The sequence below is a fragment of the Quercus lobata genome, chromosome 4 (genome assembly GCF_001633185.2).
Source record: "Quercus lobata isolate SW786 chromosome 4, ValleyOak3.0 Primary Assembly, whole genome shotgun sequence".
Classification (NCBI taxonomy): domain Eukaryota; kingdom Viridiplantae; phylum Streptophyta; class Magnoliopsida; order Fagales; family Fagaceae; genus Quercus; species Quercus lobata.
In genome coordinates, this window is record NC_044907.1 from 18702682 (window position 1) to 18724849 (window position 22168).

Sequence of the window (22168 nt, forward strand, 5' to 3'; positions counted from 1 at the left end):
GAGTACAAGTACTCCTCATGTAGAAAAACTTAAAACTACTCCTAAAATAAATTTAAAGACATATAAGGAAATTTCAATTAGGCAATTCTTATCTCTCCTTCAAATCGAAAAAAATGAGATTCTCTCACAATTTCTACCTCAAAATTAGCACATTAGTCTTACAACACCAAAATTTTTGAGATACTACCCAAAAATTAAATCATTACTAAATTTCTCATTTATCTCAAATTGTCTAATTTTAAGTTATTTATTTATTTATTTATTTATTTTTTAAAAGCAAAACTTAAAACAACAAACTTCCCAAATTTTTAGCTTGTGGAACAGTTCAAAGAGGACAAATTATTTCCCTTAAATTTTGACCAATCCTGTAAAATGACATAGAAACAAAAGGATGGCAATAGTCAATAGGAAATTTAGCAGGAAGTTTGTACTTAAAGCTAAAAAAATTAAAGTAAAACTGCTAAATTAAAGCCTCATTTAGACATGGCCAAAAATAGGGTGATCCTTATTATAGAAGATTTTTTGTGTGTATTTATATTGATAAATAGCATGTGGAACAGTTCAAAGAGGATGAACAGATGCACGTTTAAGTATTGCAAAGGGGACGTCTGAAGCTAGCTATTACATCTCTATACACTACAAACTCAACACTTGCTTCGAGTATTAGCTAGTCACTCATGGCACTGCCTTGTGGAAGTGGGAGGAGGTGGTCGGGGGTAGTAAAGATGACTTGGTGCTTGTTCTTTCTCATACCAATGTCATTAGCTGGAGATAGAAACACTGACACCATCAAACAGGAGATTCAGGAGCAATTGAAGCGCCTTAACAAGCCTGCAGTTATATCCTTTCAAGTTATTAATCACTTCACATCTAATATGTTTGTGTTTTGTATGGTATTTTCAGCTTTAGTCTTAAAAGAATCATTCACTTTTGTGGGTTGTGGTGCTTCATGACTCCAATGTACAATAGCAATGTAATTTTGTTACAACATTGAGAATTTAGTCTGATATCTATTTGTGTGTGATGAGAAAATTTATTTGATACAGAGCCCGGATGGAGATATAATCGACTGCGTACCTATCAACAAACAGCCAGCTTTGGATCATCCTTTGTTAAAGAATCACACAATTCAGGTGACTATACTAGTTTAATTAACTAAATTTCATTTGGTATCACGAATAATTTGATACTTATTGTATGCATGTTATGGGCTGGGTTTGAGTTGGAATTTATGCCGAATGCCATAGATGAGACCAAGTTCTTACCCAAAAGGGTTTTCGTTCGATGAGAGCAACGGCGCCTCTTCAAACTCCAAGCCTGAAATTACTCAGCTATGGCACTCGGTTGGAAGGTGCCCAGAAGGAACCATTCCCATAAGAAGAATTAAAGAAGAAGATTTATTAAGGGCAAGCTCTATAGCAAATTTTGGAAGGAAAAAATTCCCTTCCATCCCTAAGTAAGGAGAAAGAGGGAAAAATAAGAAGAGGAGAATTATTTTTTTCTTCCCTTCATGTCACACCAAATGTACCTACAAGCCATATGTGATATGAAACTCTCCGATTCATTAATGAAAATAAAGAGTTATTCTACGGAGTAGTAAACTTTGAAATTATGTAATTTAATATGGTGGAAGTTTAGATCGTATGTTATAGTACATATGCTCATGCTTTCCTCAATTCCAAACCAAGAGTTCTCATCCTCTTCTCCAATCATTTTATCTTCCTTGGTATGCTTTGGAGTGTGTGTCTCTTCCATTATATGTGGTGTATCAGTTTTTGGGAATGTGATTATGTAATGGCCCACCAACTTCAAAAATATGGTATTAGAGCAAGTTGATTCGTGGTGAGAATAACATTCTCCAACTAGATGGTGTTATTATTATTTTCATGGGTTACATTTTTTTTTTTTTTGGATAATTGGAATATCTGAATGAAGGTGTTACTCAAATCCCAACATGTATGGTAGATAGTGGTAACATGACCAAAAGAATGTTAAAGAGCATGAGAATGTCCAAAGAAGTTTGGGATGAACCTACTCATGCAGTCTATTTGTCCAACTATTGTCTCACGTAAGGATTATACGAGAGAGAACCCCATATAGCAAGCATGGAGCTGAAAGAATCCTACAATTTCTCACTTACATTTTTTTGGGAGTATTGCATATGTGCATGTACCGGATAAAGAAAGGTCCAAGCTAGATAACCATAGTGAGAAGTATATGTTTATTGATATGATCCAAGCTCTAAGGGCTATAAGTTGTGAATATCAAGTATCAGGAATTAGTTGGGATGTGGAATTGATGAAGAATGCATATGAAATTGGAGCACCCAAAAAGAAGAAAAATATCATTCCCCCTTTATTTAATGATAGTGGGCAGATGAATGAAGTTCTAGAAGAGCTTCCACTCCACCTTCATCACTAGCACCTCTTATTTATGAAATTTCATCCTCAAGATTATCGTGAGAAGGATTCTAGTGAAAGACTAAGGAAATTGAGAATTTTCAAGGAAAACTATGATTCAATGGAGAATATAGATGATCTCTCTCTCTCTCTCTATTAAGTTGTGCAAGATTTGAACAGGAAAATTGCTAAAAAAAATTATAAAAGGTTACTAGACGTTTATTTGAACCTTCACTTTAGTCTTTCTGGTTTCAAAATTCATTGTTACAATAACTTATGTTGGAATTTTCATGTGAGAAGTGTTGTTAGTTGAGTAGTGAAATCCCTCTTTAGATACTAATGAGAAGGAGTACTTAATATAGTATAATTGGACCAAACTCATTGGCTTAAAATTCTTGGTTAGGTGGCGTCCTTATATGTTATAATGTCCCCTTAATTGGAGTCTCTCCAAGGTGTTTTCTCCTTAAAATATGGTATCCAAAGTCGATGGTTTAAGGACAAATTTTTGTTAGTTGATCCCATCAAGTAGAATGAGAAAGACTCTCATATCAGCTCCACCCATGTTTGAGTAAAGGTTCTACTAGGTCTGTGTTAGTGACTCCTATAGTTGTGCAAAAACACTCCCATGTTTGCTCCACCCATGGTTGGATAAAGGGTATTCTATTGGTGATAGCTGTTGATACCAATTTTTTTTCTGACCTTGATTAGTGTGCCAAAATGTTGATTCAGGCCTTAAAAAGTGAAATCTATGCTTTTAAAATGTAAGAAAATGAAGTATTACATGAAAAAGCTTTTAAATTTTTTTACTCCAATCGAGCCTTGGGTTAATCATTCTAAAGATTTAAGAGTTCAAAATCCCAAGCTTGTCATTTTTTGCTAATTTTGACCAACGTTGACTAACCCTAATCAAGATTAGTCAAAATGTCGACATTTTGATTGAACCGTTCGATTGACATATATATTTTTAGCATAACTAAGATCATAAAATTACCTTCAAAACGATAGTTCATGGGCCAAAATCAAAGTTAAAACGGATAAAATATCAAGAAAACAACAAAACCTTGATTAAAAGTATTATTTTACATGTAAAACGATTGTTTTTGGAGCGTTTTCATGCAATAAATCGTACTAATCCAGCCACAACTAGTGCAAATTGTCCAGACCAAGTTGAAGCAAGATGGTTAGCAACTTTTCAATAAAGGGTTTGCGAATATCCTCTCCGTATTAGGAGGAAATAATTTTCCAAGAAAAGCGTTATAGAAATTTCTACATTGTATTACCTCCTTTCGAAGTGTGATATCTTGCCAACGGTAGCTCCAAATTGCATGAGGTTAGAGCCTATGGAAACAAGACATTCAGATTTTTTCAGAGACACCAATTTTGAAGAAATCCTAGTCTTAAAGACCTCTAATTAGTAGCCTGAAAATAGGGTCGAAAAAAAGGATAAACCCAAAAATCAAAAAAATAAAAAATTAAGGGGATGAGGATGAAAATTGGTGAGGTGGCAAGGATCCCAATGGGTAGCCGCCTCTCCTTCCACTCTTCTCTTGGAAAATCATGAAGAAAAATATAAAAAATTCCTATCTTTCTCATTTTCTCTAGACTTTTCTCCAGATCTATTTCCCCTTTCTTTCCCCTAGAATATCCCCCTTAAAAAAAAAATCCTAGCCCATCCTTTCCTCCATTTTCACCCTCCAAAACCCATTGGTGAGTCTTCAATTTTCTTCATAGAGCTAGGGTAGTGTAGCTACTACCCCCGCTACCTCTTTTTTTCATTTTTGTGTTATAAACACTCTCTCTATCTATACATATTTCTTTTATTATGGATACTCTGTGCAAGGGCAGAAGGAGAGAGGGGAGCTAGGGGTGGCCATGACCCCCTTGACTTTTTAAAAATCCTCCCTCCCTCTTGTATTTTTGGCAAACAAAAAATTGAATATAAATTTCAATAATGGCCCCTATATATATATATATATATATATAGATAAAACTCGGAGTAAATCCAATCAGATTTCAATTGGATTCTCAATTTTGCGTCACGTGTCCCTTTTAATTTTTAATTTTTGTACCAAGTGAATTATTGAGTGTAAAAATCGAAGAGTCTAAATTAGATTCTAAATTGGATTTCAATTAGAATCTAATTTTTCATCACGTGTCCATCTAATTTTTTTGGCAAGTGAGTTATTGGATGCAAAAACTGAAGAGTCTAAATCCAATTAAATTCTAATATGTGTGTGTGTGTGTGTGTATAAGATGAGTTAAAGTTACGTATTTTCTAAACCATTTGATTTAAGTAGATCCAATGGTAAAAAAGAGAGACACTCACTAATGCTGATATTTTGATTGATCTCATTTATTATCCCTAATTTATGATATTTCATACTTATCTCTAAACCTAAAAAAGGTATACGTATTTCTCTCTCTCTTCCCCCCCCCCCCTCTCTCTCTCTAATTTTTTAATTTTTTGGCAAGTGAATTATTGGATGCAAAAACTGAAGAGTCTAAATCTAATTAAATTCTAATATATATGTGTGTGTGTATATATATATAAGATGAGTTAAAGTTACACATTCTCTAAACCATTGGATTTAAGTAGATCCAACGGTAAAAAAAAAAGACACTCACTAATGCTGATATTTTGATTGATTTCATTTATTATATCTTATTTATGATATTTCATACTTATCTTTATTTCTCTCTCCTCTCTCTCTCTCTCCCCCCCACTGTAGTATGTTTTTTTCTAATAGATTGCTTCTCCAATATAAAATTTTATCTAATTTCCATGCCATTTAAATATTGCAATTTAAATAAATTTTTTTTTAAAAAAAAAGCACTTTAAAAATTGGATCTAAAATGAGAAAATGATTATTTTAAATGGCAGTAGCCAGTAGGTATGTACTTATGAACATCAATTTCTTATGACTTAAGAGAGGTTATTTTGAGAGAGTATGTTTACTGTTAAAGCTTTCAAGGCATTTGCACTTCTTGGATTTGTTAGGACTTAGGAAGGTTATTTTGAGGGAATATTTTGAGAAGTACTTCTTGGCTTATCGGGAAAAGAGTTTTTTTTATTTTTTTTTTTTTTTTTTTTAAAGTTATCACCAGACTTAGCATCTATTGTGTATCTCTGTTTTCGTTTATTTTTAATAAAATAATTGCAGATTAACATGTAAAATTATGCATGATTGCCTCTTATTTGGATTGATTGGTAGAGTAGAGTTGCCTCTACTTTTCCTTCGTTTGATGGAATATACAATCATCACACCAGCATATCACTTGGTAGAATATACATACAACTTGGCTGTGGAGGTGGAATCCGAGAGAGAGAGAGAGATGCCTATACCATTTTTTTTTGGGTTTAGTGATAAGTATGAAATGACATAAATAAGGGATAATAAATGAGATCAATTAGAATATTAGCATTAATGAGTGTCTATTTCTTGACCGTTGCATCTACTTAAATCCATGGTTTAGAAAAAGGTGTAACTTGAACCTCTCTCTCTCTCTCTCTCTCTCTATATATATATATATATAATGAGAAATTATTACATATTTTAGAAATGTATAGTTTTAAAAAGTGTAAGTTAATACCATGTATAATTTGAACATCTTTAAAAAAAAAAAGGTATAATTTGAATCATGTAATTGTGATTGTTTTTAATTATATCCATGCATATGCGCGGGATTACACACTAGTTGAGTGTAAAAATCGAAGAGTCCAAATCCAATTAGATTCTAAATTTGATTTCAATTGAAATCTAATTTTGCACTACATGTCCATCTAATTTCTTAATTCTTGTGGCAAGTAAATTATTGGGTCAAAAACTGAAGACTCTAAATCCAATATATATATATAAGCTGAAGCGTAGTATTTATTATTGTTGAGCTCCTGTTACATCACCTCATTGCCATGTCATTGGCCACATAATTATTATTTTTCTTATTTATTTTTTATTTCTATATTTTTACAAAAAAAAAAAAATATAAATAGATTATTAACTTTACACAGTTATATTAGGTGGTTTTAACATTACATATAATTTTGGTTTTACATGTTTATCTACTCTAATTTAGATGTTTATAACTAAATAATGAAATCAATGAAGAATCAAAAACAAAAAACAATGTCTATACATATCTATTCTATATATAATTGTATGAGTTGGAAAATTGGCAGCCCCAGCCCACTGAGAATAGTGAAGCCCTGGCCCTCGAATTAAGCCCAAAACAATAAATTTCATTAGGGAGTGGGAATAAGTTTCTAATGTAAGTTTATTTAAGTTTAGGTCTAAGGTTGAAGATCCAGGCAAGGATAAAAAAACTGCTGTAAAGAGTAGTTTATATTAATGTTGCCCTTGGGTCAGTCTGAGGATGAGTTCTTATACAAGAGTTCTACATAAGTCCTAAGCTATATCCTTCATTGCTGTTCCAGTCCTTATCTTCTAATAATACTCTCTTAGAAAAATCCAAGGAAAGGGAAAAGATCCCTTAATTGGGGAGTTCTCCTTTCTTATATACCCTCTTTTGTTTGCATCCTAACCCTTCATTTGTATACTTCAAGACTTTCCTTATGATACTTGTCCCTTCAAAATTTTGCTAAAGGTGGTAGAAGGGGCTGCTTAGTAGTGAATTTACTGTTCAGGTGTCATTTCCTTATTAATGCAGCTGATAAGATTGTTGCTATGCATTCAATGCGGAGGTAGTAGGTAAGCTTTTACAGGAAACTTCTCCCACCTGCCTTGGCCTTCTCCTATAAGGCCACTTCTTCCACTCAGGCACTCATGAAACATTGTGCACCTTCCCATCCACTTCTCGGGTTTAAGGTGCTTCACAGATGAATTGATGAAGGTCATATCATTCCTAGTCTTCCTCGGTCCTCAGACCCCCACAATAATAATGGAAGTTATGTAATAAATTTTAAAAAACTCTTTATGCACTACATCTATAGCATCTTTTCTTATTTTTTGTTTTGTTTTTTGGGCAATTCTTACTTTGTTCAACTTTTCATCTTTTTAGCCATTGTCATTTTAGTTCAATCTTTCATCCCCACCAATATATATATATATATATTTTATTTTATTTTTTCATTTGATTCCCTTCAGATTTTTAAATATTATCCTTTATATTTTCTTAAATTCTACAGTTTTACTTTGTTCAACCTTTCATCTACTTCCACCTTTCCTGTTCCATCTTAATTTTCATATAAATTTATTCTTACTTTATTTCCATCTCTCTCTCTCCTATTCCTTCCAAGTTGTCCACGACAAAAATGTCAATACTTTATCTCTTTCTCCAATTTTTGTTTCTCTTTTGGTGGATTTTTTTTTATTGTTCCAACCACTTTTTTTTTTTCAACTAATGGTTCTTTTTGTTATTGTTGATTTAATTGTCACATCACATTTGTTTATCTTTTTGGTAAATTTATATCGATTTTTATGCATATTTAGGTAGTTTGGTATTCCAATTTCTGATCACAAGTTCTTTTTTTTATTCCATTGGTTTGATTTGATTTGGGTTACTAATTAGTTGTTTTGCAAGTTAGAATTTGATTTTTTATGGTGTTCAATTTAGATGTTAAACTGTGAGACTTTACTATTTTTTTTTTATCCTATGGGGTTGACAAAGTACTTCTAATACAACTATTAAGTATATTCTATAATGCCATTTATAGAGTATTCTATAATGAAAAAGTACTCTTAATAGTTGTATTAGAAGTACTTTATAATGTCATTTATTTAGAGAAGAGCAAAGATTAGTCAAATGAAAATAATCGGATAGGTGACATATTTTAGTTTTTTTTTTGAATTGTATTTTAATTATTATTATTATTTTGTAACAATGCATGTGGGGCCCAATAATTTGTGGCCCTGACCTATTTTTACATTGGGGCCTAAGGCCCGAGCCGAGGAAGGATATAGCTGAGGACGTATAAGAAAAGTCCAAGTAATCTTGAGATATAGCCGAGGATGATTCTGTCCTCGGCATTCTCAAGGTACTTCTGAAAGAAAGGGCAAGGGCCCAATAATTTGTGGCCCTGACCCATTTTTACATTGGGGCCTAAGGCCCGAGTCGAAGAAGGATATAGCCGAGGACGTATAACAAAAGTCCAAGTAATCTTGAGATATAGCCGGGGATGATTCTGTCCTCGGCATTCTCAAAGTACTCCTGAAAGAAAGGGCAAGAGCGGTATATGAACAGTTTTGGGAAAAACCTAAAATATCTATGTTGATAGAGAAAGGACTGTTGGATAGTATGGCGACCAAGGACAAAGGGAAAGCTGCCATTACTACCATTGAATACTCTGCACCTGACAGAACCATACTCTTCAGCTTTTACAACCACCCCCAACCACTTTGGGTATGGGCTGATGGGACAAGTATCAGTCCTGGAAAGTCGAACCTACACGTGGACGTTGAATAAGGGATACAAGCTAATATAAAAGGGGAAGCAAGCAATCCGGGAAAGTGGCTGGGAAAAAAGGCCAAGAACCAGAGCCTTCCAAACCGCCTCAAGGAGAAAGACTCCTCGAGCGAACACGGTTTACTTTTGTGTGAACACCACGACTAACCACCGTCTGGTGACCAAGGTCTAGCCTTTCAAACCCACGCTCTACAAATGATATTGTTTGGGCCTTTTTACGTGCGAACCCAATATCATTTTGGGTTGTTACAAATTGAGTACTTACAATTGGCGCCGTCTGTGGGAAGACTTGTGTGTTGGCACAGGCGGTGGGTAGAGAAAGTCTCCCCGTCACTTCCAATGGCCTATCATAGTGCTCTGGCATAGAGTTCCATTAGGGGCTATGCTTTTTCATTAGGAGCTACGCTTCGAAACGTCAGTAGAGCAGATGGCTCTAGGGGCTTGGCCGAGGGGCTAATCTCCCCAAACCAATATCCCACATCTTGGCCGAGGGGCTAATCTCCCCAAACTTAAAAATCAAGTTTTGGACAGAATCAAGGCATTGCATGGTCCTCGAACTCAAACCTATGGGGAAACCAACTACTTAAAAATCAAGTTTTGGACAGAACCAAGGTATTGCATGGTCTTCGGACTCAAACCTATGGGGAAACCAACTACTTAAAAATCAAGTTTTGGACAGAACCAAGGTATTGCATGGTCCTCGGACTCAAACCTATGGGGAAACCAACTACTCAAAAATCAAGTTTTAGACAGAACCAAGGTATTGCATGGTCCTTGGACTTAAACCTATGGGGAAACCAACTACTCAAAAATCAAGTTTTGGACAGAACCAAGGTATTGCATGGTCTTCGGACTCAAACCTATGGGGAAACCAACTACTCAAAAATCAAGTTTTGGACAGAACCAAGGTATTGCATGGTCCTCGGACTCAAACCTATGGGGAAACCAATTACTCAAAAATCAAGTTTTGGATAGAACCAAGGTATTGCATGGTCTTCGGACTCAAACCTATGGGGAAACCAACTACTTAAAAATCAAGTTTTGGATAGAACCAAGATATTGCATGGTCCTCGGACTCAAACTTATGGGGAAACCAACTACTCAAAAATCAAGTTTTAGACAGAACCAAGGTATTGCATGGTCCTCGGACTCAAACCTATGGGGAAACCAACTACTCAAAAATCAAGTTTTGGACAGAACCAAGGTATTGCATGGTTCTCGGACTCAAACCTATGGGGAAACCAACTACTTAGAAATCAAGTTTTGGACAGAATCAAGGTATTGCATGGTCCTCGGACTCACACCTATGGGGGAACCAACTACTTAGAAATCAAGTTTTGGACAGAACCAAGGTATTGCATGGTCCTCGGACTCAAACCTATGGGGAAACCAACTACTTAAAAAAGCCAAATTTTGGACAGAACCAAGGATGATTATATACTAAAAATTGGATTACGTCCTAGACGGAATGAAGGTCCCAACCTGTCCTCAGATTCTCAGCTCTAAGGGAACCGATGAAAACGAGCGTTTAAGTTCGGTACGATTGCACCTCGGTCCTCGGACTGAATGCCAGAAAGGACTAGGGTTATGAAGGTCGTTAGGAAGGTGGCGAAGCACCCTAGTACTTGGCGACCCGCATGGGCAGTTCATTTTGGGATACACATCCTCAGATGATTACCTCCTGCACAGCACCGAGCATTCAGCCATCATCTCGGTTAGTTTGGGGTATGCAACCCTTTTTCATGTCGGCACTATTGTGCCGAATAGTTTCAATAAGCTCAGAAATAATATCTTTTTCTTAAGAAGGGTCTCTGCCCTAGATATCGTTTTTTCATGTCAGCACTATTGTTCCGAATAGTCTCAATAAGCTCAGAATAATATCTTTTTCTTAATATGAGTTTCTGCCCTAAGCATCGTTCAGAATAAAAAAAAAAAAAGGAAATCATATGATAGCACATCTATTTACGGCATAACCACTGCAGAAAAGAAAGAATACATAGAATAAAATAATGTCAACTTTTATTGATGTAAAGAAGCAGAACAGCGTACAATGAGGGGCTTAAACAAGCCTATACAGAAAGCTAATTACCAAAGCAAAAATAAAAAAAATAATAATACAATGAAACGACAAATCTTTTTAAACTCTGCTCCAGTAGCGACCGTGTATGAGAGGGAGACCCCCTTTGGTGGATGAGGAGAAGAAGATGAAGAAGTAAAAGCACCAGGATGGATCTGGTGATGAGAAAGAAGAAGAAGGGGAGGCAAAAGGAGGCACCAGTGAAGGAAGAGAGGAGGAAGCCGGGATACTTAGTCCCTGCATCAGTCCTGACTCCTAACACGCTGGTGCTATATTAGCCATGCTCATAGGGGAGTGGATGGTACTGATGATGAGCAACCTCAGCTCAATTGCACCAAAAGCTTGATGCGATTATCTCCTGCTTCGGATTTTGGCTGAAGGAGGATGAGAAATGTCTTGAGTCTCTGCCAACCCTGCCTTGACCGAGCCATCTTAAGCTTCGGAGGGATATGGTGCTTTTGGAAAGGATGTGGTCTCATCACCCCCGTTTCTACCTCAGACATATCACACTATAAGATTCGACTGTGCTGATAAGGAAAACTTTGAGTGCAGCTTGAGGTTTAAGGCTTTAGAAAGGTTAAAGGGTCTTTATGTAAAGGAAGTACCCTCTCATCTAGCTTCTTATATGGAAGGTAAGTTCAGTGGCATTTAATCCGTACAGATTTCCAAGAAGAGCTGCAAACGATATAGTGTCTATTCAAACTCCCCAATGTCATCTATAACTGTCAGATTTGATTGGCCTCGTAAAGGAAATTTATTAAAGACACGCCTCGTACACTGAAACGGCAGGAGCGCATCGTGTGTAAATCTAGAAGAATGTCTCGTAACCCGACGCATTTCCTAAGTAGATGAAGAGACACCAACATTAATGAAGGGCAGAGCTAAACGAACCGTAATAAAGGCTTGGCATCACCAAAACCCTCCTCTCCAACCAAGAGGTCGGACAGTAGGATTTTGAGGGGCTATTGTGGGGCCTAATAATTTGTGGCCCTGTCCCATTTTTACATTGGGGCCCAAGGCTTGAGCCGAGGAAGGATATAGCCGAGGACGTATAACAAAAGTCCAAGTAATCTTGAGATATAGCCGAGGATGATTCTATCCTCGGCATTCTCAAGGTACTCCTGAAAGAAAGGGCAAGAGCGGTATATGAACAGTTTTGGGAAAAATCTAAAATATCTATGTTGATAGAGAAAGGACCGCTGGATAGTATGGCGACCAAGGACAAAGGGAAAGTTGCCATTACTGCCATTGAATACTCTGCACTTGACAGAACCATGCTCTTCAGCTTTTACAACCACCCCCAACCACTTTGGGTATGGGCTGATGGGACAAATATCAGTCCTGGAAAGTCGAACCTACACGTGGAAGTTGAATAAGGGATACAAGCTAATATAAAAGGGGAAGCAAGCAATCCGGGAAAGTGGCTGGGAAAAAAGGCAAAAAACCAAAGCCTCCCAGACCGCCTCAAGGAGAAAGACTCCTCGAGCGAACACTGTTTAATTCTGTGTGAACACCACGACTAACCACCGTCTGGTGACTAAGACCTATCCTTTCAAACCCACGCTCTACAAATGATATTGTTTGAGCCTTTTTACGTGCGAACCCAATATCATTTTGGGTCGTTACAAATTGAGTTCTTACAATGCATATATAGAAATTTAATTCTTAGATTTTGCTAATAATTGTTTATTTGATAATATGTTTTGGGTAGAAGAAATTGCATTTTCTGCAAAGAAAATAACCTAGATAGATTATCAATAACAAATTGTTTTCCTAATTGGCCCAATTAATCATTGTTAAGTTTTATTAATTTTTTAGTTATGTTTTTTGATGTTTTGGATTGTAGGGCAGTAAAAAAAAAAAGGTTAGAGAAAGATTATTTAAAACTAAAAGAATAATTTCTAAATTTTATATTCTTTTTAATGATTCACAAAATGTTAAATAAATTTTATTAGAAAAATGAATATTTTCATTAACTTGCCTTTTGAATTTCTGAGAAAAATTGTATTGTTTTCATTTTAGCATGAAAAATTTATATTTATGATTTATGATTGTTCCTATAATAAATAAAAATATGATTGTTCAAATTTATATTTATATTTATGATTTATGATTATTCCTATATTACATTTATGATTGTTTCAAGAATAGATAAAAATATGATTATGAAGTACATTACTTTTATTAAATTGGTCCAAATTGTAAAAAAATAAATTTAATAAGACTACCATAAATAAATTATTACACGTGATGCGCGGGTTCATAACTAGTTAAATTCTAAAATAAGAAGCCATTACATATTTTAAAAATGTATGGTTTTAAAAAAAAGGTGTAAGCTAATACTATGTATAATTTGAACATTTTCTCAAAAAAATTTATAATTTGAATTGTATAATTGTCATTATTTTTAATTGTACCTGTGCATATAGACGGGGTTACATACTAGTTTATATAGTTGACTAATGCATTTTTTTATTCCCTTTCCCTCTAATTACTCTTATGCCATACTTTTTTTTTTTTTTTTTGATGTAGACTCTTATGCGTAATTTAATTATATTTTATTTTTATTAAGTTGACCTTTATATTTTAGACATGTCAAGACTTCTCTAGTTATTTTATTTTATTTGCAAAGATGTAAAGACTTATTTGATGTAAATATTTTTGTTTACGTATGAAAATATCATATGTTAAATAAAAATTACAAATATTCCATGTATAAGTTATAAATAAATATTATATATGTGTGTGTGTTATTCTTTGGATATATATATATATATATATATATATATATATACGGGCAAGACTTAGATATAGACATACAATATTTAGGTGCTATTTTTTAGATATATGTGGATTTTTTTTCATGTGATGGAAGTATATTTTTAATTAAGTATGTACATGACTAAATTTTTAGAGGAGAACCTAAGGACAGTACCTAAGTTTTGTCATATATATATATATAAAACTTGATCTCCTAAAAAAAAAAATTTTGGCTCTGTCATTGCAGTTATGTGAAATAGTGGATGTAAACTAGTGTGAAAGAATATTTTTCTTTCATCTCAGTATAGATTGTATCATCCAATATGCTATGAAGTAGAAAACACATGCATATAACTAATAAGCATATTTAGAATACATCACAAACCAAAAAAAGTATTTTTATATCACCTGCTTATCATCTTACCCAACATAAAGAAACAAAAACTTTACATCTCAACTAGTCTCAGATTGTTTAATTTTCAAAGCAAAAACTAATATGAGTTTAGATGACTAAGTTTTCCGACAAAGGTAGATTAATTTATCCAGATTGATTAATTTTGAGTCTAAATTTCCATATGCTAATTGCTAACACATTTATTAATGATTGATGCTGGAATGACATTTGTAGTAAGTTTTATTTTTGGTATTTGCCAATGACATGACATCAAGAGATGTCTAAGCGCATTCCCATCAACCGTTGCAAAATTATGCCATTTTAATACATCAAAAAACATACTTTATTATTTTACTACATTATTTTACAATATACCTTTTATCGTATGTCCTTCAATTCTATATATTAAAATAATATATACAACATATTAAAATAATATTTACAATTCATCAAACACAATCAATAGCCCCCACATAGCTGCCAACAACCAACAATCACCACATCCTCTACAATCCACAACACAATTCAAAACAAACCCATAGCCCACCAACACCAAATCAGAAGCCCCACCACCAGCACCACCTCAACCACAAACCCCAACAAAATTGAGCTTTTGGCCATGGTCATGGGCTAGAGACAAGAACCAGAAAAAAAAAAAAAAAAAAAAAAATATATATATATATATATATATATAGAAGTAGAGAGATGGCGAACCTTAGTGGTGGTGCAGGTCTTGAAGCTTTCAGCCATGGAGCTTTCAGCCATCAATCGGAACTCACAGGCTAACCCACCCACCGCCGACCCATCCATCGGAACCCATAACCTAACCCACCTGAATCCACCTACAACCTAACCCACCCACCACTGATCTGCTCATCCGAACCTACCCACCATCGTCAGAACTGAACTCAGCCAACACCATCTGAACCCACACATCACTGTTTAAACCCACCTATTGCCCAATCCACCCATCAAACCACAGCCCAAAAAAAAAGAAAAAAAGAAAAAGAAAAGAAAAACCATTGCTAGAGAGAGATCAGTGTGGAAGTGATGCGTTGACGTTGGTGTGGAAGAGCAGTGAGAGTGAGAGAAGAAAAGATGAGAGGTGGAGAGAGAGGAGAGGATTGGGGTTTGAGAAAAAAAAGAGAGGAAGAGATTGACAGAGAGATGAGAGAGAAAATGAATAAAAAAATTATTAAAATTTTACAACATCTATCCGTATGCTTTCATATTTGAGAGTATATTGTTCATTAATGTCAAATATTTTGACATTTAGAACATTTCATGAGTAGGGTTGTCCATTAATGTCAAATATTTCGACTTTTAGAACATCTCATAAGTAGGGTTGTCCACGGGTTGGGCTGGGTTGATTTTGGGCCCAACCCGGATTCAACCGCCGGCGTCAGGTGGAGGGGCAGAGGAACCCGGAACTAACCGCCGCAAAAATCGGTCAAGTCGGTTTTGGGTGAGGGTGAGCGTCGGTCGGTTGGGTCGGTTGCCGGAGTAAAAAAAATCATCGAAATCTGAAAAAAAAAAGTCGCCGGAATCTGGAAAATCTCGCCGGAATCTTCATTTTTTCTCGCTGAAATCTGAAATTTTTCACTAGAAATTGCTGGAATTGGCCGGATCTGGCTAAATCCCACTAGATCTAGCCGGATCTGGTCGAGATCTCGCCGGATCTGGCTTGATTTTGCAGGATTTGGCCGGATTTTTTATACAACTCCGGTCGGGTTCGGGTTGCTCGGGTTATGGAGAAGCAAACCCGCCACTCGACCCGCCGGTATCGGTTCTTGAGAACGGAAAGCCGCCGGCCGACTGGACCATCGGTTCGGACCGGAATCGGGCCAGCGTCGGGCTGTTTGGCTGAGTTGTCGGGCTCCGGTCGGGTCTGGACAGCCCTCACTTGTCATGAGTGATGTTTTTTGGTGTTTGGTGTTTGGCACACCTGATGATACTGCTAATTAAACACATGAAATTACAAGGAATGCCTATTGTGGGGTCCTTGGCGTGGATTTGAAGCAGGAGATGGTGGCGGATCCGAAGGTTCCCAGTGACCTTTGAAGGCCTCACTGACCGAGAAGATTGAGGGTCTGGTGGTGGCTGCTCCACCACAGCTGGTTGGGCAAATTTCCTTTGTTTTACCGTGATGGCTCCAGACAATTCTTCCCCATCTCTTGCATAGAGTAACTTCTCCATTTTTTCACCTGAGTGTACATATATATTCAGAGAAACCATTAAAAAAAAAGAAAAAAAGCAATTGTGTTTAAAAGATCATAACACAGTATACAACTGGAAGAAGAAATGAAATTATACATGGGAGTCAAGTTCAACAATATTAATGGGAAGTAAAGAAACAGAGACGTATAGGTGTATTGTATATACTCTGGTTAGTGAAGCCTACAAATTTCTAGTTAGGACTCAGGAGCCTATTGCTAGAGTTCGTTCACATCCTAGTTGCCTCTTTGGTTCTTAAAAGAGTATTATTATTAAATAGAGTACTAGTATTATTATTATTTTTTATGCCTATTTATAAATGGTGTCACAAATTATGCATGTCTTTGGAGTTCATAGTCTCTTTTGCTTCCGTAAATTAAAATCCGAAAACATTGGTGTCATGAATGCTGCCACTGGAGATACATTCCACCCTACTGAATCATTGTTAGACCAATTCAAACAAACTAACGCCAACATGAAAATGCAATCATTATGCCACTTGTGGATTAAGATATAAACCAATCTAACTAAATGAAAACACAATGGTACAGCATGCAGCAGTAGTGACATAACACATTGCTATTTGCCTCATCCAATAGTACTAACACCAAATTTCTTGAATTTTGAGAACAAAAACAAGGTTTCAGTAGTACTTTGGTTCCAACATACTGACCATAACAGAAGATACAAGGATCTTTATCCAAATGCAAGATACAAAACCAATTTCAAGTACATCTTTATTAGGGGAGCCCAATTACACAAGCAAAGAAGGCACATCCATCCAACAGTAAAGATTCAAAAGTAGTTGCTCTTGTAGAAATTTTTGAGAAAGTTAGAGTCGCCTTGATCCTTGGTGCCTGAATCCTGCACAAGCCCTTTTTGACCCACCACATACTGGCCAATTATATGATGCCGCTGCTTAGCGTGCTCCACTATGTTGTTGAACTCTTCAACTCCCTTGAGCAGCAACATATCAATCACCTGCACATTTAATAAAAATATCAGGATGATGGGGGGAAAACTTTTTCGAGTCAGAATTTATAATATCATAAGACATCTTACCAATATATCTAATAATGTGCATGCACCATTTGAATTTTTAATAATACTAAAACCACTAAAACTATTAGACTCAACATAAAAGATTTATTTTACAAGTGCATGAACCATGAATGACTCATTTCTCTATAACATGGTGAAAACGTGGTTCAAGGAACATTTAAACCAGAAAATTCCCCTTAATCTGGCAGTAACTAGATTTCTTAAACTTAAGGAAAAGTCCATACAATATATGAATAGACACTAGTTTAAGAAACAAATTGATTAAGATAACACATCAAACGCCATCCACTTCAAGGCTATACAGTCACAAGAACCATCGCAACAGCAACAGAACTATTCAAATGAAAATATTTCTCTCACTAAAAATTCAAACAACTAGCTGAAATAAGATCTATTACCGGACCTTCCAATAATGAATTAACACAGACAAGTAACATCCAACTCATGCTCAAATAGTCCACTACAAGCTTGATATTTATGACCAAAGTCATACTCTTTGTTACCCCCTTAATTGTCATGCCCCTTTTTACTACTTCTACTAATGTTATTTTAGGTCTTCCTCTACCTTTTTTGTTCGCTTGACTTGCATCAACTCACTCTCCCTCACTGATGTATTAATCATTTAATTGTTCTTCTCTACACATGATCAAACTATCTCAAATGATCCCCCTCATTTGATCTCAAACAATCTCCCTCATCATTTCATCAAAAGGCGGCCACCCCCACAAATTTCCTCTTTTTGAATCTTATCTTTCTATTTATTTTCACTTATCCATCTTAAAATTCTCATCTTAACATGAGATTTCAGCTACACAAAAAGCCCTAAAGGACAACCTTCCAAATTTGTGAACTTTTATGATGATTAAACCTTCCTTGAATCACAGTTTTTGGCATGACCCAAGATATCCCAAACAAAGCAAATGAAAAAGACCAGATATTTATAGCCACTGAACAATGATGCAAAAGATACCCAACAGATTTCCCACTATTTTTACACATGCAGGGACGGCTGAATGGTAGAGCAAGAGATGCAGTCGCCTAAGCCCCAAGTAGAAAAAAACTCCCAAATTTTAACCAATAGGATTATTTCTTATAATCAATAAATAAAATAATATTTTTTTACTAGATGAAAAACAAATAAAAAATAGAGAAAAATGCAACATCCACAATATTTTTCACAACACTTTTACAACTAATGCTAAGTAGCAGGTTGGTACAGCCTGTTATTGATGGCAAAAAAATAATTATAGTGATATTTTCAAATAGAAAACAAAAAGCAATTTAAAACCTAGGATTTGTTGTAAAAAATATTGTGAATGTTGCACTTCTAAAAAAAAAAAAAAAAGAATAATAATAAGAGTTTAGTTAGCAAACTTTTACTAGTTCTCATCTAAGTCTACCATTAACACCACTCTTTTACTTACCATTGTCAATCTGCCACATCAACAAGTATGAAAAATTTTGTCAAATTTTTTCTCTCTATAAAATTTCTAAAAAAAGAAAAAAATTCTACGTAGTTCATGTTAATTAGTAGTAATTTTGTATCTAAAACAAGATAATCAATTTTCGCCTTAGGCCCTCAAATGCATCAAGCCGTCTCTGTACACATGCAATACTGATCAGTAATTATGATATTTGACTACTGCAGATTTCCCACTATTTTTACACATGCAATACTGATCAGTAATTATGATATTTCACTACTGAAGATTATACACTATCAGTATTATACCCAATGCTGTTGTCCATGTGAAAAAAAGGAAATCTTGTTTGGTACCTTTAAACCCCATGAACCCAGTTAAGGTTTAATCTTTCTTGTGGTGCATATCAAAACACCACAATACAATCTGACTTCAAATCTGTCATTTTTTGTCACCTTCCAAGATGCTCACTCTTCACATCGGGTAGTAGGCTAGTTAGCAACTTAGCGTACAAGTAGTCAAAAAGATGCCCCATTGATTCCAATTCCCAATCTTGTAGTTGTGAAGGATTAATAAATTAATGATTCCAATACCACATTGCTCTATCAATTGAGTTGCCTAAATACAAGGCAATTGAAGTTATAAAAAATGGATATGTACAACATTAGCCTACTAGGAATCTAAGGATAGGTCCTCAAGAGAGAGCAGATGTGATACTTTCAGCTTTAAGGTCTATAAACCAGCTTATTACAAAAATCCATATGCAAACTTCAAGTCTCTAGAAAGCTAGAAATGTTACAAGGCCCTCCACACATTAAAATCGGGACATAGCGCAAATCTCAATTGATTAAGGATGCTTGTTACAATCCAAACAATCCCCATTGACATTATCAAAACCCTTCTCTTAACAAAACATCTGTACCATAAATTTTATAACTGCTCACCACTGACATATGAATGACAATCAAACAAAGAAATCAAGAAAGAGAAAAATTCAAACCTTGCCTAATCTTTGGGCATATCAGCCTCAATATTTGATCATAAATGTTTGGTTATGCAAACCTAGGCATCATCAAGTAAAGTTCCTGGATTCCCTAAAACATGTACAAAACGTAAAAGAAGTACAGCACAATGATGTAAACAAAGCCAATCAATTTAATTAGGTTTAAAAACCTTCAACATAAAAGATGTACAACCTCAACAGGTCTATACTTTGATAGCATGAATTTTGAATGTAAGTGCGATTTAATTAGTTTGAAGAAATCCAATATTTCAATTTCACTAAAAGCTAACATTGTTTATTTGATTAGTAACTCAACACGGCCCAAAACATAGGACCATTCAAACAGTGATCTCATAAAAGATGATTTCAGCTAGATAACCAAGGCTGTTTAGTAGTGTATTTTGAACAACAATTTTCAGTATTTAAATAATATTACACGTATTTCCACATATCTTTTCACCCACATGTATTTCTAAAAAATACAAACAACATTACTAGAATAACATTACCAAATGGACCCTAAGTTTTCCAATTAAATTCAAACACTTAGCCAAATTGAATTCAATTCGGGAACCTAACGTACTACACCTAATGAAATCTACAATAGAATGTAACTCGGTAGGGGCCAAAACATGAGACCATCCAAAAAATGATCTCATGAAACATGGGTTTCAGCTAAATACCCAATTCTTCTACTGCAGTTCCTTAGATGCAACACATTAAATTCAATCAATTATGTGTTTGAATTCAACCGGAAAACCTAATGTACTGTAACTAACGAACTGAAGTTTGACCCCAATTCCCTGTCTCACATGAGAAGCACGGACACAGAAATGGGTATGACATGGTGACACGAGTAGTTTTTGAAAAATTATAATATAAAACGGCTGGTATGACACCGATATGACACATGTATACGGGCGCTAAGCACCTAAATGAAGTGTCTGAGACTTCATAGTTTATATCTAAAACGCATACTAATTACCAAACAGCCATTTACCAATCACATTGGCTAAATTCACAATAATGTTAACGAATAATCTAGAAAGATCTGGAAATGAAGAGAGAGAGAGAGAGAGAGAGAAAAGCAGCTAGACCTTGGTGTTGGTGATGTGAGAATTCTTGCGAATCTGGGCGGCGGCGGAGGAGCGGAGCTCGGAGACGGTAGCGACTTCGTCGAGGTTGTAGATGTCGATGATGGTTGGGATGGATCGGCACACTGTTTTGAAGAAATCGATAACTCGGTGCCTCGCTTCCTCCAAACTCGCTGAGTTCGGTGGTACTTTCACGGCCCGCCGTGTAAACGACATTTTTTCTTGCTCTGAGTCAACTCGTTCGAGCTCACACAACAACACCACAGTAGTAGTAGCTGTGTAGTTTTGTATTTGCGATTGAATGAATTGGATTGCCAATAAACGAAACAAAAGAGATTAAGGGAGGTTGTAACGACGCCGTTTTTAGGTAGTTGATGGTGTATGGGGAAGAGAGAGCCCATGGGCCTAGGGTTGGGATTTTGGTTGGAACTTGGTGGAAAAGTTGTGGAATTGAGAGAGGAACGTGTGTTTCAATTGTGTAAAGTGTAAACCCATGGTTTTGTGGGCCTCTAATAGACTTTAGAAAGCCTAAAATAAATAATTTTTTTTTTAATTTATTTAAAATTTCATTTGCTTATATTAATATATATATTTTTTTGAAAAAAATTTTCTTCCACTTAAATTTGATGTTGTTGAATAAGAGATTTGAGACTTGAATAAGAGGTATTAGTCTTGAAAGCTCGAATTTGTGTGAAAACACAAGAGCTGTTTAGACTCCCAATTAAAAATCACGGCTAGATTGCTTTTATTCTAACTTATCTAAGTGCAGAAATAAGAGCAAATGAAGCGCAAACATCGATACTATTCTAGTGCATAAACATGAACAACAAATAATAAAAGTAAAGTATAAGAGTAAGGGAAGAGAGATGCAAACACAAGATAACACACCGATGTGTTATCGAAGAGGAAACTGAAGAACTTGGCGAAAAATCTCTTCATCACCCTCCAAGCGGTAAATTGATCCACTAGATAATAAGTTGCGATACACGAATAGCAAGAGACCCTCTAAGCCTAATCTACCTAATGTACCTAAGCCTTCTAAGCTCCTACTCCAACAAGGCTTCTCGGAACCGCGTCTTATCTAGCTTTCTAGATCCCGCAATACACCCGATTGCATCCACCAAGCCTCACTGGCTTCTTTTGGAAAATCCCCAAAGCTTTCTAAGCTTCAAAACACTCACTACACTCTGAAAAGGTGTGGGTTGTGTTTGGGTACAAATCTCCTCTTAAAGTATGTCAATGGAAGAGGGAAAGAGAAGATGCTAGAATGATTTCTTATTAAGGATAAGTAGCTCTCTCTTTAAAAAATGGGTGTGTGTGTTGT

General features: G+C 35.5%; 2 protein-coding genes across 2 annotated transcripts; one reads left to right on the forward strand and one right to left on the reverse strand.

The window, feature by feature from the left end:
• Positions 1-601: 601 nt before the first annotated feature.
• On the forward strand, positions 602-1529 carry LOC115984191. The gene is made up of 3 exons (XM_031107135.1): positions 602-851; positions 1047-1133; positions 1248-1529. Exons 1-3 carry the CDS (start codon positions 678-680, stop codon positions 1458-1460), a joined length of 474 nt encoding a protein of 157 aa, XP_030962995.1. The 5' UTR covers positions 602-677; the 3' UTR covers positions 1461-1529.
• Positions 1530-16828: 15299 nt separating this feature from the next.
• Positions 16829-21322, reverse strand: LOC115987396 (NADH dehydrogenase [ubiquinone] 1 alpha subcomplex subunit 6). The gene is made up of 2 exons (XM_031110924.1): positions 20848-21322; positions 16829-17245 (listed from the first exon to the last, which is right to left on the reverse strand). Exons 1-2 carry the CDS (start codon positions 21058-21060, stop codon positions 17060-17062), a joined length of 399 nt encoding a protein of 132 aa, XP_030966784.1. The 5' UTR covers positions 21061-21322; the 3' UTR covers positions 16829-17059.
• Positions 21323-22168: the final 846 nt, after the last annotated feature.

Excerpts from the sequence above, each read along its gene's own strand:
- LOC115984191 (XM_031107135.1), top strand. The coding sequence starts at position 678 with ATGGCACTGCCTTGTGGAAGTGGGAGGAGGTGGTCGGGGGTAGTAAAG. Across the intron at positions 852-1,046 it reads CTGCAGTTATATCCTTTCAA|AGCCCGGATGGAGATATAAT; the intron begins GTTATTAATCAC and ends TATTTGATACAG. Across the intron at positions 1,134-1,247 it reads TAAAGAATCACACAATTCAG|ATGAGACCAAGTTCTTACCC; the intron begins GTGACTATACTA and ends CGAATGCCATAG.
- LOC115987396 (XM_031110924.1), bottom strand. The coding sequence starts at position 21,060 with ATGTCGTTTACACGGCGGGCCGTGAAAGTACCACCGAACTCAGCGAGT. Across the intron at positions 17,246-20,847 it reads CTCACATCACCAACACCAAG|GTGATTGATATGTTGCTGCT; the intron begins GTCTAGCTGCTT and ends TTAAATGTGCAG.